At 38.8% G+C, this 18,795-nt stretch overlaps 1 protein-coding gene across 2 annotated transcripts; it reads right to left on the bottom strand.

Moving 5' to 3' along the window:
* Positions 1 to 641: 641 nt before the first annotated feature.
* Positions 642 to 11,244, bottom strand: LOC104105221 (uncharacterized). Of its 2 annotated transcripts, XM_009613474.4 has the most exons (15): positions 10,586 to 11,232; positions 6,181 to 6,577; positions 5,906 to 6,083; positions 5,630 to 5,769; positions 4,414 to 5,548; positions 4,211 to 4,311; positions 3,948 to 4,092; positions 3,421 to 3,489; positions 3,290 to 3,335; positions 2,834 to 3,201; positions 2,508 to 2,587; positions 2,290 to 2,425; positions 1,439 to 1,643; positions 1,245 to 1,327; positions 642 to 1,114 (listed from the first exon to the last, which is right to left on the bottom strand). In XM_009613474.4, the coding sequence occupies exons 1-15, from the start codon at positions 10,692 to 10,694 to the stop codon at positions 989 to 991; spliced, it is 3,318 nt and encodes a 1,105-aa protein (XP_009611769.1). In that variant the 5' UTR covers positions 10,695 to 11,232; the 3' UTR covers positions 642 to 988. The 2 variants fall into 2 exon arrangements, 1 of the variants encoding a protein (XP_009611769.1); XR_004509385.2 differs by lacking the exons at positions 642 to 1,114; positions 1,245 to 1,327; positions 1,439 to 1,643; positions 2,290 to 2,425 and having other exon boundaries at positions 2,507 to 2,587; positions 2,732 to 3,201; positions 10,586 to 11,244.
* Positions 11,245 to 18,795: the final 7,551 nt, after the last annotated feature.

The following is an 18,795-nucleotide window of genomic DNA, read 5'->3' as shown; positions in this document are numbered from 1 at the left end:
TTGTGGTCAATGAAGTGATTACTAATGAAGTTAGTGAAATCATGCGAGTCAACTTCAAATCACATAGGAGATAAAAATTACTTTGGTTGCTTAATCTTTGGTAGACAAAGCTACTGGTACAAGATTTAGTAGTTCGGCTGCGTTTATGCTAGTTGAAGGTAACAAGTACTTGGTGTAATTGTTGCGCTAGCTGGTGTTGGATTCCACTGTATCCAACAGAATGCTGTTGTATTCTGGCAAATCAATGAACGGGAGTGGCCTTCTGTAGGTTTTCTGAAAGTTTTATTTGGGCCATGCTTGCCGATTTATTAGTAGGAACACTCAGTTTGTTTGGGGCTTTGCTTGCCGATTTACTATTAGGAATATTCGTTGTTTAGGAGCTTTGGCATTTAACGCAGTCGTTTATCCATTCTCAGTGCCCAGTGGTGTTCAATTGCTGGTTACCGTGCTTCTGCTCTGATTGATAACCTTGGAGAATAGGAATGAGCGTATTATGAATTAATGGCCAGTCGTTTAAATACTACATATTTGAAAACATTGATCTTCTATAGGAGTAAAGTTCGCAATGAACTTGGACACTGATTGTGAGGCAGAACAATCAAACAGTAAAATACTGTGTTGTGGAGTAATTGCATATCAACTTTACTGATAAATATCTTGTATATTTATACCCACCTCAAAGATTTACAAGGGTATCTCCAATGTTGGTCAAATGTAGTTTACACAAGTCTTCCCACAAAAATATTTCAAAAAAAAAATAATCTAATTTACATGTTCTCCGGGGAGTTGATTCTAGCTTTTAACATTTGTGTTGTCTAAGAAAAATTATCCAGAACAAAATTTTGCGCACAAGTGAGCGCACAAGCCACGTAAGCAAAAATTGATTTTCTCAAGAAGGCCAAGGTAGAGAAAAATACTAAAACGGAAGTTGATATAATTTCCTTTAAAAGATGGACAAATTGTCTGAAAAACAGACGCACTAATCTATTTAGAGCTCTCCGAACTTCGACTTCTCCTTATGCAATGTACTGAACACGCAATCCAGCTCCGGAAAAGCGGACAACAGTATCAGCTCAACAAGATCAAGGACTAACTGTTTTAGACACACAGATGACTGTAAAAGGAACAGCGCCTCAGTCAGTAATTCTTCAGGAAAGGTGTCTGTCTAGAACAAACCAATACAAGATGAAGATACGAAATATTATCATATTTAAAGCAGATTCTAAAGACCCTGACTATATTACCTGGATGAAGTAATAAAGATCCTTTGCACATTGTTCATATTCCTTGCGACCAACAAGTCCAACAACAGCAGCAGGTGCTTTTTCTGTAAAAAGTTATCAGAGTAAATTATGGCAAACTAGGAAAAAGTATTATGGATTTTCATGAATGTTGAAATGGTCAATAACCAGGGGCGCATGTTTCTCGGGTGCCCTACCAATCATTAGCTCATATACAAGGTTTGCACGTTGTTCTGCTTCCTTCTGCTGCATCTCATCCAGTTTCTGGATATCCTCTACCGTTGGTGATGATGAAGGAGTGGGGGGTTGGTTGTGAGGAGAATTAAGAGATGGACTGGTAGATGGGGTAGGGCGTTGTCGTCTTGGATGCTTTGTTATGAATATTCCGTCAGGCCATAGAATCTACATGGAGCACAAAGAATGAGAACACTTGATCCAATATCAATAAAATGTTAATGACAGAATCTTGGGTACCATCAGTCATCTGAAGCTACATTTCAGCCTTTTAAGAAAAAACATACACCTCTGTCATCTAAATGCACATATATAAGACACAACAATACTTACTACTATAACTTTTTCTCTTAAAGCAAGCTAACGAGGGTAGTTTTTACCCAATTCCCACTCACAAAAAAGGAAAGCATACATAAGAACCAAAAAATAACAAGAGGACAGAGCATTGTTTGAACCAACAAATCTTGGAAAACAGTACTATAATATAGGACGTATTAACAGATTAAATCACAACAATTAGGAATGCAAATTACAACAACAACAACCCAGTATAATCCCACTAGTGGGGTATGGGGAGGGTAGTGTGTACGCAGACCTTACCCCTACCATAAAGTAGAGAGGCTGTTTCCAATAGAAACTCGGCATCCTTCCCTCCAAGAACTCCCCACCTTGCTCTTGGGGTGACTCGAACTCACAACCTCTTGGTTGGAAGTGGAGGTTGCTTACCATCAGAGCAACCCCTCTTGTCATCAAATGCAAATTGAATTGTTGTTATCACCGTGATAAGAAAAAACAACTAAATTGCGACACTTGCCTGCTCAACACGTCTTATGCCTGCAGCAACTACTGAACCCCTGCGCAGACGCTGGATTTTCTCAATTAGCCAGTCATCAAATGCATCACCCATTCCCAGTTGCAAAACCTGTTTCGCCACCCAGAATGCCTTTCTCCTGGAAGGCATCCGAAGAAGTTTATAACAGAAATGAGTAATCAATCAGGTCCAAGAGCAAAACAGTTGGAAAATAATGATACCTGATCCACCCACCATCTTGGAGCTGAAAAATGACGTCAACCAGGTCTAGAACAGGTGCACTTACATTCGGAGGCACCCACTACAGTGAAACCAATAAAATAAAATAAATAAGGTTCGTAACCATCTTAGTTCATTGAAAGGCTAAAGCTACATGTAATTTCTTAAGAGAAAACCAAATGAAAGCATCATAAGAAAAAAAAAGGTAACTTGCATATCTTTTAACCTCACTAACTCAAGCTGATCATTGCGAATCTATTTCTTCCCAGGTGTCCAATGGCAAAAGAACCTATTAGCCTAAAACTTAAGACAAGTTGGTAGCAGCTACCTCTACGGGAAGGGAGGAATCAACAGGAGCATCAATAAAGGATTCGGATGATGCATGTGAGACACGTGGATTAGTTTCAACTGATTTTAGCGTCGTTTCCATGGTTGGGATTGAAACTTTATTTGTTTGTACCACATTGTCGGAGTCACTACTTGAATCCTCAAAAGTTTCTTTGATGGGTCTTTTTGGAGGGGACAGTGCGACATATTTTTTCCCAAATCTTGATTTATCCACCACAGGTTGATGCATCATGATTCGCTCCTTTCTTTCAGCATAATGCTCTCCCGTGGAGGATATGATATCAGTTCTTTGGCCAATCCTGGGCAGAGGTTCTTTACTTACGCGGCATACGCTATCATCCAGGTCAACTGAAAGAATAACAAGAACCATTTACGATTAACATAAAAATCGAAACCCAACCTTCTGCCCCTTAGCCATGCCAAGTCAGTTACTCACCTGGTAATGTTTCGATTATGGACAAGGAATTTGAAAAGCTGTATGTCTGCAAAAACAATGTACAAGATCAACGCTCTTTGTTCAAAAGATGCATCTAAGCTCAAAAAATAAAAAATCAGCAATCTTTTAACCTGTGAATCAATACTGAGGAAGTCCCAAACCTCAATGGAGTTGGAAACGGTTGGGAGCTGCAGCAGTTTCTGTGACAAAAAAAGAAAGAGTCAAATAAAAATTAAAGGTGACATCAGAAAAAATATAAATAAATAAATTGAACTGCAGAGAAAAAGTGAACAAGATAGTTTAGAGGAATATATAAAAATCAGTTTCATGAAATGTTTTTCTAGTCGAAGCTGCCCATGAAATCCCTATATCACCAGAACTAGTTATACTTGATCAACTTCAGGAAGCGAGAAGAAACTTCGCAGCAAATCACGGAGTCAATAACAATTATAGGATTAAGACTAAGATAAACTGCTGTGATTTTTTTTTTTTAGAGAAGATAAAATATACGATAATGAGAAGGAAAACAGTATGAGATAAGAACTTAAGCACATTTTTGTGACATCAAAGCAAACTCTTATAACATGAAATTACTGTGGTATAGATCACAAAGTACTAGTTGAAAAACACTTCTAGATGCTATCTGTTAGAGCACCACCTTCAGATATGTGTTAAGGAATTTGCATCGTTCTCGAATGACTGGAACATCCAGACCTGTGGAGAGGAAATGCTTGGGTGGCAAATGAAGATTGTAGTCATGATACTCCTTAAGACGTCTGTGGAGCTCCTCAAAATGACGAAACCTGTCAGAAGCAGCAAACAGAACAAATTAAGACACTGGATACTGTTGAGATATATTCTGGATAAAGAGGTGTTTGATATTCACAATAACGATAAAAGCAGAAAGTTACATCAAGAGACCTTCTTTTGATAGACCAACTATGATTGTTTACATCTGTAACAGATAAGGAATAAACAGCAAAAGTTTTTGAGCCACATTTTACGATATTGGCACTCAAGACCTGCAACAGAAGAAAGGATAGCATCTGTGGATGTCCAACTCTGTGAAAGTAATTCATAAAGTGAAGTTACATGTAAAACAAGAATGGCAATCACTGCTGTACCTCGCATGTTAACTTCAAAAAGGAATCAGCAATTATAGAACCTTTCGCAGAATTAGCACCCATTTTGTGGTTTTCGAGAATGCTGGTTGACAAAGATGATGATGATGCATTCGTGCCATTTGAAATTCTACCAGATATTTCTGTATCAGAGTCATCACTCGGACCTTCTGTTTTCTCGTTATCTTTAGAGTTTAATATATCATTTCCATCCCCTAGTAAGAAGCTGGATCTTTGTATCTCTTGCCATACATGCTCTGTTTGGCTATTCACTCTAGATTTTTTCCTCGCAGATGGCACTTTATTTAAGTGCTTAGAGCGAACATGCCCTTTGCTAGATTTTCCCTTTCTTGTCTTATGACCAGCATTACTTTCAAGTGGATGATGAATGTGATTGACGTTCCTTCTATTTTTTGCATCCCACACTAAAATACCAGGAGAGTGAAGACCTGTCACACTGCTAGGTTCCTCATCTTCAGTAGTGTAAGAACTAGTGCTCTCTGATTCGACCTCATCCAAGTTTTGCTCATCTTCCTCTTGATATTGAAAAGGTTGAGTATTAGCCTTCAAAAATAGGCTCACGTTAACCTTGTTTTCTCTCTCAATCTCTTTCTGTGATTTAGGTGCCCCTACCAAGGAACTCTGTTGGAGTAAATCTGATGCTAGATTGGCCTCTTCTTTCCTTTTATAGTTTCTTCCCTTTGTCCACATGTTGTCTAAGTTTTCTGGGGCCAGGGTTTCAGTCTTTCGACGTGACACCAAATCTAGCATTTCACCCCACTCTCCTCCAGAACGGTGTCTCTGGATACCTCCCCCATCATCTGCGTTGGTTTGTGATGGCAAAGAACTCCAAGAACGAGTAGACCGTGTATCAATCGAGAGCAAAGGATCCTTTGACAAATCAGTTCCATTCCCGTTGTCCATCGCATGATTATCCTTGGTATCGTTAGTTTGGTCCCTTTTTAACTGAACAAGTTCAACACCCTTCGCAGAAGGATCCAACACCCGAGAAAAATGATCTGCGGATACCTTTGCAGATGCACTCGGACTTGATTGGTGTTCTGTTTCCGCTGCCGTAGGTCCTTTATCAGCCTTTTTTAATGAAATAACTAGAGATTCAATCCTCTCATTAATGAACCTGAGAAAATTTGGGTGATAAAATAAAGAACAGCAGCAAGAGTCATATGGCTACAGGAAGCAAGACCCAAGGAATAGTTACCTAGGGTTAGCTAAATTCAGTACTGGCCGTATCACAACACAAGCAAGAAGCTCCCTCACAATGTAGCGGAATAAAGAGCATTGCAAGTCCTCTGACTTAAACGTGAATGAAATGAGACCATCCATGAGATGTTGGAGAACCTGCAGATAGAGAAGAAAATGGTGTACGTGAAATAAAGCCATCCTAAATTAATAGTTCTCCAATGGAACAATTGATTATTGGTTTTTATCAGGAAAAAGAATGATATTACCTTATAAGAACGAAGAATGAGATTACCTTGTGTTCAGCTTCTGGAGAAAACAAAGCCGGATGTAACTTGTCATCTGCAGCCAGCACCAGTTTAAGTTCCAGATCTCGCTCTTCTATAGTCAATGATCTTGAATGTTTTTTCTCAATCCTAATTTTGCTTGTACGGAACAGTTCCAAATGAGTGCATATCAGATTGACAACATCCCTGCATGATCCAAATGAATGACTTCCTTGAAGAAATAGAATAACATAAGCTAAAGAGGAAATATGTCAGTAGCATCCTGTAAGTACAACTTTGAAACCTTGTTAAAAGATCTATAAGATTAATAGATCTCATCCTATATGAAATTTCCCCTAGGACGCCATTAATGATCTGCACAAGTTCCTCTGGACCCTGTCTATCGGAAGTTATCCGGGAGTACCAGAGATCTGTCACCCACTCAGAGACTATATGTCTGGTGAAATGGTCTATTGCATCTTCCACAATAGGTGAATCTACTTTCTTCCTCCAATCAGAAGTCTCATTAACTGCTTTTGGATCCTCTAATTGTTTCTTCTGAATAGTACCATTTGATGAGGATGACTTGCTTTTGTATGTAACAGCTTTTATTCGTGCATCAAAGTCCAGCGATAGATAGCGAAGGATAACAATTAGGAGAGCAGCAGCAGGCAAGTTGACAAAAACTGAAGAGCTTGTTACTGCAAGTGGAAAGTACATTGAAAAATGTCAAAGGTGAGAAAGGAAACAGAAAATGGCATATAGACATCGGCCAAGATATATAGTAAGCCGTAAGCGGAAATGTCAAAGACAATAAAGTTAACATGTAATTAATGAGAAAATGACACTCAACAGAAACTACAAAAACCAGGCTCCCAGTGAAGCTGAGAACTCTTGTAAGAATAAATTCTGAACAGAGAATCTCCGTCGAGATACATGCAAGACTCATTAATAAGATGTTCTTTTTTTTATCAGGTACTCATTAACAAAGATTTGTGCAAAACCAAAAAGTTTTGTGCTTTCTAAAATAAAATAAGGTTTGTCATGATAGGCATGCAAAAGGAAGGCTGTAAGACTTAACTCTTAGATAAAGCTGGAAGCTTCTAAGAAAGCAAACATTGACATAACTAATAAGAATCGCGAAATTTAATAATGGGGCTTTGCTATGCAATATATGAACCTTTATATTTCGTAGGGAATCTTGGACGTTTATATACAGTTCTTGCATTAGCCCGACTTGAATCAGGTCTAGCAATATTACAGGCTCATGCTATTTTTAATACTGGTGCTTGGACAACTTGCACACATTTCAATTATTCTACCAGGTATTGGTATTCTCACCACTATAAGTCTGGTAACTTTGTCCAGCAAGACTTAAGCAGATGATGTGAAAAAATGGACCTTGGGCCTAACTCAACCCCAAAGCTAGCTGATGAGGAGAGTATTATCCAAGACCATGTAAGAAGACCAATTACCCATCCCACAACCGATGTGGGACTCCAACCAAAGCGAAATCAATTAAGTAACTTTTTAGTAGTTGTGGATTCAAACCTTGATATCTCAAGATCTTTATTACAACTTTATCGACGGCTACAACCTTATGTGAAACTCAAGCATATACTTATGGAAGTTGTATTAATAACCATTCAACAGCACCATTTAGAAGAAGATCATCGTCAAGGTCCTCCTATCCCCTCTAACATGTCAACTGAAATGCTTGAGCAACAGTAAAAGATTATAGTTTCTCTGGTTGCATTTAAAAGGATCATTCCATTTATAAACCTCCCATAATAGCCTTTGATTAAATTTCCATTGAAATAGATTGCTTCCAAATGGGGCACACAGTTCATGAGGACAAGGAAATCCATATCGGTGACACATATGTAAGTTACATGGTGTAGAAAGAGATGTTATCAAGTAATTTATTGTAACTCACAAATCGATGAAGAAAATTGCACTTTCTTTTCATCTCTTTCAGTTCCATGCACATAATTCTCAACTTGGATCTCTTTAAGAATTGTTTCTCAAAACGCCATGAAGATAATTTTTTATGTAGTCTCGGCAAACATCTGACTTCTCTACTGGTTCCGTTTGTAACAAAATTTTAAGATTTCAAATCCACTGGTAACCAACCATGCAAACTAAAAGGAAAAACAAGAACAAAAAGTACGTATGCATCATCGAATAACGTCACTCATGCAATTAATTTCCAGTCATTAGGAATTTGTTCCTGATAGTGTAATTGTCTCCACTTCTTTTGTTTGCCCATGTGGATTTTTGTCTAGAACAAGCTACGGAAGCTATTTTCATTGTGGTCCGACTTCGTGAACTTTCACCCCCTCTATCTCCAGCCTCTTATGCTGATGATCACTTCTGGAGAGCTTCATCATAAAGTGGCATATTGAATAATGTGAAAAATGCAAGGAGAGTTCATTTTCCCTCAAACTCATTAATCTTGGTTATACATGGAGAGGAAACAACAGTCCAACATTAAGTTTCTAAATTCTTGCACAGGTCTCCTGTAGTTTAAAGCTTCTTGCGCGTTTGTTTGAGAGCGGTTTCAGTAACTAAATGAGCTTCTAAAGTTTGGAATAGTAGCTTACGACACACTTTCACATGCGATCAGAACTTGAATAGTTAGTCTTCCTTGCTAAATCTTTTTTGCAATTCTCCAAAATAATTATCCACTTCATTCAAGTCAAATCCTGACTGGACAACTTTGCTTCATCTCTATTTTCTTTTTTTTGATAAGTAATGACTGGACAACATTGCTTTAAGTTATTCCAAGGGTTTGCAAACTAACATTTGGCAATCTAATTGTGTTATGTCTAAATTTTCGACATGGACATAAGAACTCAAAGTTACGAGCCATACAGGTAGAAAGTACTGATAAAACCAAACTGGTTACCTATTATATTTGTTATGTCTTCAATTGTTTCACTACTTTATCAAGTGACAAGTCAATATCTAGCATCTCCAAGAATTCAAGTGAATATTTAAAGGAAATATGGTTCATATTATTCATAATCATTTGACATAGTCTCGACAAAAGCACTCCCCTGTCCTACTGAATCCTTTTCCCCCTCAATCTCTGCTTTCTCACCAAAGAGGAAATAAATTTCATGGTAGGAGTACTGAACAAAGAAGATATGATGATAACCACAGCACCTATGTGATTCTAGCGCAAGACAAGAAAGAAACACGTATGAGAGAGAGAGAGAGAGAGAAGCAAATTTCCTCTCTACGAACAACCTATATTCTAAGTGAATGTTTTGTTCAATGAACATATTCCCCAAATGACCTCAAATATTATCAGTGGAGAAACACAGCACAAGAGGGAGAGAAGCAGAGAAATAAAGTCAAAACTTGCTTCCATTCATGTAGATACTATGATACCTCCTTGCATCATAAACGCATAACTATTCAAGCTCCGACATTATAGTTAATTTATAAGGGAATTACATATGGGACCTAACCTTCTGCTCAAGTACTTTAATCCTCTGGCAGAACCGTTAAACATATGGAACCTCTTGCATTTATTTTGGCGTTTTCCTAGTATTAATAGATATGGAAAGATGAATGATATTTTAGATGAATAAATATCTATGATATGCAGGCAGCAAATCCCACTCACATTCAACTTGTACATACTTACATACACTTGGTGATTTTCAATGAGTCACCTAGCAAACAACCACATTCCTAAACACTGTCAAATGGAAAAAAAATATTTTGGGAATCTAGTATGTTGAGAAACCTCATAGCGCCAGATGACTTCAACTATGCACACGCGTAACATGCTTCTTTAAAAGTAGAGAGATACTACTTAAGGAACTCAGGTTGAACATCTTATATGACCCCCACCACCACCCTTGACAGGCAGAAGTGAATTCAAAGTCCTGCAGCACCTTTGGTGGCTTGAATCAGAGAAATTGGTTGAATGCAAAGGAAAGAACTTGTTAGCAACACATGAGGCATGGTTCAACATACAGAGAGTAAGCAGTAACATACTCGACGTCTATTACCATCCCGACAAATGTTCACCAATGTCACAACCAGTGGCAGAACCATGTTTATTGACGGGGATTCAACTGAATCTCCTTCGCTGGAGAATTGTAGGATATAGGTGAATAACCTTTTTATGCGCTATATTTTGTTAATCCTAAACACGAGAGAGTAGTTTTTTGAATAGAACAACAACAACAAACCCACTATAATCCCATAAGTGGGGTATGAGGAGGTAGTGTGTACGCATACCTTACCCCCTTGATGAAATTCCTACCTCCGCCATTGGTCACAACAATCCTAAACACGAGAGAGTAGTTTTTTGAATACAACAACAACAACAAACCCACTATAATCCCATAAGTGGGGTATGAGGAGGGTAGTGTGTACACATACCTTACCCCCTTGATGAAATTCCTACCTCCACCATTGGTCACAACAAGTGATAAACCACGGGAAGCCTTGTGCTCCTCTTGGATTTATTCCTGAACCATATCTATTTAAAATGCTAAATTCGTGAACTAGGGATGGTTGTTACCTACTATTAAATTCAATCAACGTCTCAATAAAAATACATTCCGTGCAGCAAAAAGCACATCACAAACCTTTAATTTAGAGCTAATCAAAACAAGTAGGAGCGAAATTAAATTCATCACCATCATCATCATCAGAGAAAACTGGGGAAAAAAAAAGTGGACACTCACGAGACATCATATAGGACAGTCCAATGACACATAGGAGCAAGATTACAATCCGCTTTTTAGCTTCTTCGATGAGGTCCCGAACCGTCACCGCCTGCCGTTGGTTGCTCATGTCGTGACCTCCTCCAAATCAAATGCTTCACGCTGATTCACCAGAAACACAACTCGAGCAAATTAAAGTCCTGAATTTCTCAATTCTCATCAATTAAAACAGCAAACAAATCAGCGGACATTCACATTCACATTCGCATAAGATCACGCCGTAAAACCTCAGGTATCAACTAAAACACAATCGTCAATGTGATAGAAAAAGAAGAAATGATTGAAATCAAAGCGAACTCTTTCTCTCTCTCTCTCTCTCTCTCTCTAGAGAGAAAACTTTCTCGCTCTAACTGAGAAATGTTCAAACAGATGAACAGTACTGGTAAAAGTGTTGAGTTTTGGGTTGACGGCTTGAAGAAGAGGAGGGAACGCCGCGTGGGGAGCAAGGAGGGGGGGGGGGGACTGTGACGTGGATCGTCCGGTTTGATTGATTCGACCAAATTTTTTGTTGAAAGGAGGAATAAAACGTATCATGTGTCTATTTTCGTCATTTTGCACCTTGAATTTCCGTTGCGCAATTAATTTGCTGATTTGTTAGGAAATCCCAGGGAGTAAGTAACTCCTCTAATGGGACCATAATCTGTGATTCCCTGTCTTTACAACTTCACATCATTGCTTACCTGTCCCCCCCTGCATGTAATCCATATCTAATCTTTTAGTGCCAAAATTCCTGAAATAGCCTGTTTGGCCAAAGATCAAAATGCTTATTTAAAAAAAAAAAAAAAAAAACACTTATTTTAGGATTTAACTAACCTAGGAAAGCCACCAAGCTCCGATAAAAATGTACTAGTACTCGATTAGAGGCGAATTTAGGATTTGAAAATGGCAGGTGTCATAATTTTCTTTAATGTATACCTTATAATGATTAATATGTAATTTGTTAGGAATATTTATTCTTTTTTTATATATAGTTTATTTGGGTCAACCTAATAGGTATTTTTTATTTGTAAATATAAAAATTGCATATCGGATATAAAAAAACAAACATAATTAGCATTTTAAATAAGGAATCACACCTTTATTATAACAACATAAGTAAAATTAATATTTTTACTAGGAAATCATATCTTTTTCTGTATATTAAAAATAAATTTACACAAGTAAGATAACATCTTCAATAAGGGAATAACATCAATCAGAATAAGAAAATTTAAAAGTATCTTCAATAGATTAATTATACCCCATGAGTATAAAATTAAATTAACTACAAGTCCCCAAAAATCAATAACACAAATCTCATATTTTTTTAAGCAATGCTTACGAAATTTTTGTCATAATTTAATAGTTAAGAGATTTTTATTTTATTTAATAACCATAGAATAACACAAATCTTTATGATATAATAAAAAGGATTAAAAAAAATTATCTCAATTCAAAATTCCCATTAAAATTCAAGTTTTTCGGATTTGAAAGAAGAAAACTCATAAATTTAACATTAAGAGGAATGCTTATTTAATAATTTTAAAGTTTTGGAATCTCTTTTTTGAGTGTTCTTGTTAGAAACTACATATAAAATAATAGAATGGAGAAAAAAATATAAAAAATAATAAAACGACAAATATAAAATTTGGGGGAATAACCGAAGAGGAAAATCACTGGGCAAAAGAAAATAAAAAGCATAATGAAACGGGAAAGTCGGACAAGGTTCAAGATAAATTCCAACTTGAATTTTACACACGAGATAATCTTTCAAAAAGATCTACCAGTCATGACACCTTTGTCTAGTTTACGGTTGTGGGTCACAGAATCAGATATTTAACCTAGTTTAAGAAAATTTAAACATAAGTATACAAAAAATTTATCATCTTAGCGGGTGTCATGTCACCCCTTCTTAAAGGGGTGGATCCGCCACTGTACTCGATGGTTATTGAATTAGGAAACACTTCATAGTATAGTCGCTTTTATACATAATCAGTATAGCGGATGTAATTACTTTTGACCGGATTATAACTCCCCTTACTGAATTCATAAATGTAAAATATATGTTTACATATCTATATTCTTACTGTAATTTTTAACTATTAAGATCAAATTAATGATTTAGCATAAATTTCGAGTGCGAATATATTTATTCTAACTTTGCTTTCCATCCCAACTCCGCGCTTATCTGTCCTCGTCTGCATGTAATACATTCCTACCTTTTTAGTGCCAAATTTACTGGAATTAGGTTTTATATGTTTATCCTAAAAACGGATAACAAATAAATTTATAAATAATTTTTAGGATACGCGAATTTATTCAATACAAATGATTAATTGCGTTAGATTAAACGGATAAAGGACGTAATAAATTGTCAAATCAATTAAGAGAAGTGATCCCGGACTCAGTAACAGCTTTAATGAAATGACTGCCTTCGATCCCGGGCTCACGTTAATGATGAACAAAAAGTAAGAACTTTGAATAACAGAGAAAATAAGAGTATATTGCCTTGATATGCGTGTTACAATGTGGCTAATGAATAATCATACCCCCTCTATATGTAGGGGAGTTTTACCCTAAGTACAATTCCATAAAAGGTAAAAAAAAATTATTTTACTAATCATCGATTTTCTGCCGATACGTGTTAAGATTCACGTCGTGACATCCGGCTGGTCACGGATATCACGGTCCTTTGTTAGTCGTGCTCAATTATCTGGTAATGCTCTCCGAAGTTTTTTGGGATTCGAATCGAACCTGGGGTCGTGGTCCCGATGCTTCCGAGGGCAGGCGTTTTGCCCAGATCCCGACTCGAGGGCTCCTTGCCTCGATTCCGGTTCCTTGCGGTCACGTCTCTTGCTCCGTTTACTTCATTGAAAACTGAGGCATCCCGTGGGTTCGATTTCACCCATATACAATCTATGTTTCGGACCTTCTTCCTCTAATTTTTGCGGGCTTGAGTATAGGAGCAACAACTAAACGACTCGTAAATTGAGAATTTGAGATGGATTATATGAAATTTCACTAATTATGTCGCTCAATTTAAACTTAATTTAAATTAATGTTATATAAAATAAATTTTAAAAATATATATAGCTATCAAGATTTTCTACTAACATGTAAATCTTTGGCAAGGTTAAAATACTCATACGACCTAATATGAACATACTAACATGGAAAAAACAATCAACTATGAGATTGTATGTATTTCAATAATTATAGGTCTACTTCATCCTGTTCTAACATACTAGTATCTTTACCCACAATGATTTCACGTTCGCATACCGATAATTTGAAAGTTAATGTAGGACATAACCAAATTATTTAAAGCAACTTTTCTTATTTTATTTTTGATACGTGGTACTTGTACTTTATGTCAAAGTGATCATTCTAATCTTGTCAAAATCTTGTACGAATACATATACTCCTTCCGTTTCAATTTAGGTAAACTTATTTCTTTTTTAGTCCGTGCAAAAAAGAATGACCCATTTTCTTATTTGGAAATAATTTAACTTTGTACAATTATTTATAGTCACACAAAATATATATGCCTCATTTTACACCACAAATTCAAAAAAAATCTCTCTTTTCTTAAACTCCATGCCCAATTAAATGAATTTACATACATTGAAAGGAATTGAATTATTACTTTTTATGCTATTTGTAGTGATCAAGCTAATTTGCACAAATAGTACTTGAAACGGAAAGGACATCTTTATTTGTACATTTACCTAAGCATACACGCTGAAGCAATCACTATTGGTAGTAATTAACCAAATTTTATGTGGATAGTGCGCGAAATTATGCTTCTTCTTACTCATTATTCATGGGTTGGTCGAATTTACAAATATTTCCCTTCTCGAACTCGTTATTGGCACTTTAGATGAAAAAAAGATATGTTTAGTTGACGAGATTGCTGATTAATTTCTTTTACAGGAAGTTACTCCAATTAATTTTCATTTCAAGCTCTGCAAAGACATCTATAAAAAAAATACAGCAGGTTTATTGAAGATCATTAAAGTCACTTAACACTTCAAAAGCACCTCTTAAAAGAGTGTTGGGGGGGGGGGGGGGGGGGCACTATTAAAAATATTACTAATAAAATATGGAAGACATGCAAGCATTATTAGCCCCCGACCCGAGTGAGAAAACTAGTAAGTGAAAGTAGTACGAATGCTTAAAACAATTACTTAGAGGATTAATAACTTGGTTGTTGTCGTGATTGGTATGATGATATCTATTTATGTACGATACGTTTACCCTCAAAAACGGATATCAATTAAATTTGTCAGTGGATTTAAGGATACATGGATTAATTCAATACAAGCGATAAATATTGCTAGATTGAACAGATAAAAGATGTAATAAATTGTCAAACCACTCGAAAACAAGGGGAAATGAATGATTCTGAACTCGACGGCAGCTTCAATGAGATATCCGTCATCGATCCCTGACTTATAGTAATGGAACACTAATCAACAAGTGTAAGAACTTTGAATAAGAGAAAAATAATAGTATATTGCCTTGGTATGCGTAGTACAATATGTTCACCAAACAATTAGACCCCCCTTTATATAGTAGGGAAGTCCTACTCTAGGTACAATTTCATAAAAGGTAATAAAACCTTCTGTTTAACTAATCACCGAATTTTCGCTGGTACGTGCTGAGATCTACGCCGTGATACCCGGCTAGTCACGGATATCACGACCCTCTGTAAATCGTGTTCGGTTGCCCGATAATGCTCTCTGAAGTCTTTTGGGATTTTAACCGATCCCGGGGTCATGGCCCCGATATTTCCGAAGGCAGGCGTCATGCCCCCGGACCTTGTCTCGATGAGACCCCTGACTCGATTCTAGCTTATTATCATCACGTCTCTTGCTTGATTTACCTTATCGGAAACTAGAGCGCCCCATAGGCCCGGTTTCACCTGTATATACATAATCCCCTCGTTTCTCGGAGAGTAAGTTTTACGGAAACGACGAGGAGCGACATGAGTTCTTCGATCCCTTCTTTAATACGCCGTGACACAAAATGACAAAGAAAGCGAAACGTCCCGTCAGTCGCGTCATAATGAACCCAAACGCATGTCAGCCATCAGCAAGTCGTTCTTGGATGCGAAACGGCACAAAGCCTCTATAAATACTTCTTCCTTGGTTCATTTTTTTACTTTTGACAAAGCTTTTACCTTCGATCCTTCAAGATATCACTGCCTTTCTTTATTTTTCAACATTATTACCTTCGTTCTTCAAAGTGCAATCTTTCTTTTACCCTTCACTTAAGCCAGCGTGCTTGATTTTCTTAGCAAGTTTTTACTATTCATCTCCTCATCTTCCTTCACACTTTCAAATCTTTTACCCAGATAAAAATGGCGAAGACTTCCAAAACTGTTCCCCAAAAAGGTGTTTTTTCTACCTCGCAGCCGACCACTGAAGTCGAGGAGACCGCCCCTGATGTGGTTGTCCTCGGGAGGTCTTCTCCGGGCGCGACCGTTGATGAACCGGCGGTCAAATCCCCCCTCCCCCCATTGAAAATGTTCGTCCCTTGGGGGGTGTTCGGTTAATGACGGCTTAAAGGTCGAAAAGCCCTCTTCGGTTCAAGGTCGATGCGAGACGGTGTCACGGTACATATGCTCCATTACTGAGGTCGTTCTTCTTATGGTTTGAAAGGACTGCGGCTGGACGGATAAGGACGTAGTGCCTTCCCGGGCATGATGATGACATTACTACCCATGTTGAGGGATATCTGAGTGTGTTACACTTATCCATTTATATTGGACCCGGTGGACCCGGTCATCTTGGACTTATATAAGAGGTATAAAGTATGCCTCGGTCAAATCTACCCATCGCTGTGGAGGATCGTGATTCTCCTCCGATTCTTTGTGAACAAAATCGACTTCTGCACGCTCACCATTGATCATCTACTCGGCTTGTATAGTCCCCAAATATTCCGGGGGGACTGATAAAGCTTGTACGCTGGGCCAGCAAAGCCCCATTTTCAAGTATCGACGAGGACCAGGATCGGGGCTGGTAGGGACGCTTTGTCCGGGTGAGTACCGCAGACTTGATCCCTACCGAGTGGAGGCCATTTCTCAAGAAGTGGAACATATCACATAAGTATAACTCCCTTTTAAATGTCGATTTTATGTTTTATCTTCCTTTTTCTCATCGGTATTTGCTGTGGTGCAGCCCTCACTCGAGTCCCAAACGCCATTCCTCGGCTCAAGGAGTGGACCGATGGCATTTGTTCGTAGATTTCTTATGTCGAGCGCTCATGGCGCTAGCTCTCGAAGGGCCCCGTTCTTACGATAAGATTCATTTTCCTGAATAAGTAGCACTAGACTTTCTTTTTAAACACTATGTTTTCATCGCTTCTCTTCTCTTTTTTGCAGGCTTGCCTAAGACCATTGAGCTTAGGCCCTTGGTGGGGGGCGAAGATCTGCCCGCTGGTCCTTCTGCTTCGGGGCAGCCCGGAGTCGCAGCAGGAGAGAAGAAAAGGAGGAGGGCTCCAAATTCCCCGAGCTTAGAGAAAAAGAAACCGAGGAGAAGGTTGGCTCGTAAGCCAAAGGAAAGTCATCTGTCTCCGAGGAACAGGTGACAGTCGAGGGGGAAAGAACCGAGGATAATCCCCCCCCCCCAAGTTCATGAGGCTGGTGCAGAGGTGAGGGCCGAGACCTCTCGAGACATCGGCTCTGCCCCGCCCGGTGTTATAGAAATATTGGGATCACCCTCATTTATAGAGTCCATATTCGATGAAGACCTAGCGATGAAGGAGCGATCCAATGAAGGGGCTCATGGAGCGGACGATCCCCTTCGTTGCTTCTTTGATGGTGTGGACTCAACCGCCCTAAAAGACTTCTCCGGGTTGGATGACTTAGAGGTGCCAAGAAAAAGTCCATCCTCGAAGGTCGATGGGCTGAACGCGAGCCCAAGGTTGATCAGCCGGTTCCCCGCTCCGAGCATGGATCATGGCCGGAAGCAATCAGTTGTTATCACCGTCACGGAGGATGCCCATATTTTTCCCGCCCCTGTCGGGGTAGCTAGCTATCTCCGGTGCCTGGTAACCGAAGAAGACCAGGCGAAAATGAACGTGGTGGATGCACCATACTTGTTGAACAAAACACAACAGGCACTGAACCGGGTAAGGTGCTATTACACTCTTTATCTTAGAATTTAGTTTTTGATAACTTTAATGCCTTTTTCACATTTTTGCAGGCCTTAGTACTCCACCATGAAACCTTTCTCCGGTACCGGACTGATCTTAGCCAACTTGAGGCTGAGGTCAAAGAGCCTGCTGAGAAGAGGGACATGTATAAGCTTCTTAGCGAGCAACGCGAAGGAGAAGTCAAGAATCTCCGGGCTGAGCTCAGAAAGAACATATCGACCCGGTGGAATAGGTAAAGATCTTTGAAGTTAGTGATGACTAGTTAGACATGGCGACTAATGGTCAAAACCCGCAGGTCCCGCAGAAGCTTGACCGGAACGACCAGCTTCGAGCCGAGATGAACGAGGTCAAGGCCATGGCCGAAGAGTGGAAGAGCAAAATCGACCGATTGGCTTCAAAGAAGGAGACTGCCCAGGAGCAGCTGGCCTCGGCGAAGGCCCAACTTCGAGCGGCGAGGGATAAAGCTGAGGCTTGGTCCCAAAAAATCGAATACCTCCAGTTTCAACTAGGCTCGACTATCGCTGAACTGGATGCCCTTGGTAAGAAGCTTAAAATAGCTAAGTCAGTGACCGAAACAACCAGGGCTGATGCTTAAGAGATGGTGGCCCAGAACAGAGTTGACGCTTAGGCAGTGCAGGACCGCATGAAAGTCATTGTCAAGTGGGTGAAGTGGCAATCCTGAAGAGAGGCTCTCGAGGAGATTCATTCCATGGGTTTCGACCTATCAACCGAGATCAAAAACGCTAAGAGGCTCGAGGTCGAGGCCAAGAAGTTGGCTGATCCAGAGGACGAGAAAGGCTTTGAGGGCTCCGGCAAATCCGAGGACGGAGAAGACCCCGATGGCCCCGGTGACGAGGCAGGCTCCGGCGAAGATCATGCTTAGGTGCCTTGTAGATTTTTCTTTGTTTCTGTATTTTTGTATGTTTTATTGAGGCCGTTTGGCCTTTGTAAAGTTATTTATCGGAATATTAATATATAAGGCTATTTGTTCCCTTTGGCAATTTTTGAGTTTATTTCTTTCGGCTCCTTCTTTA

This window comes from Nicotiana tomentosiformis, chromosome 3 (genome assembly GCF_000390325.3).
Source record: "Nicotiana tomentosiformis chromosome 3, ASM39032v3, whole genome shotgun sequence".
NCBI classification, from domain to species: domain Eukaryota; kingdom Viridiplantae; phylum Streptophyta; class Magnoliopsida; order Solanales; family Solanaceae; genus Nicotiana; species Nicotiana tomentosiformis.
This window is presented reverse-complemented; position numbering and strand designations above follow the sequence as displayed.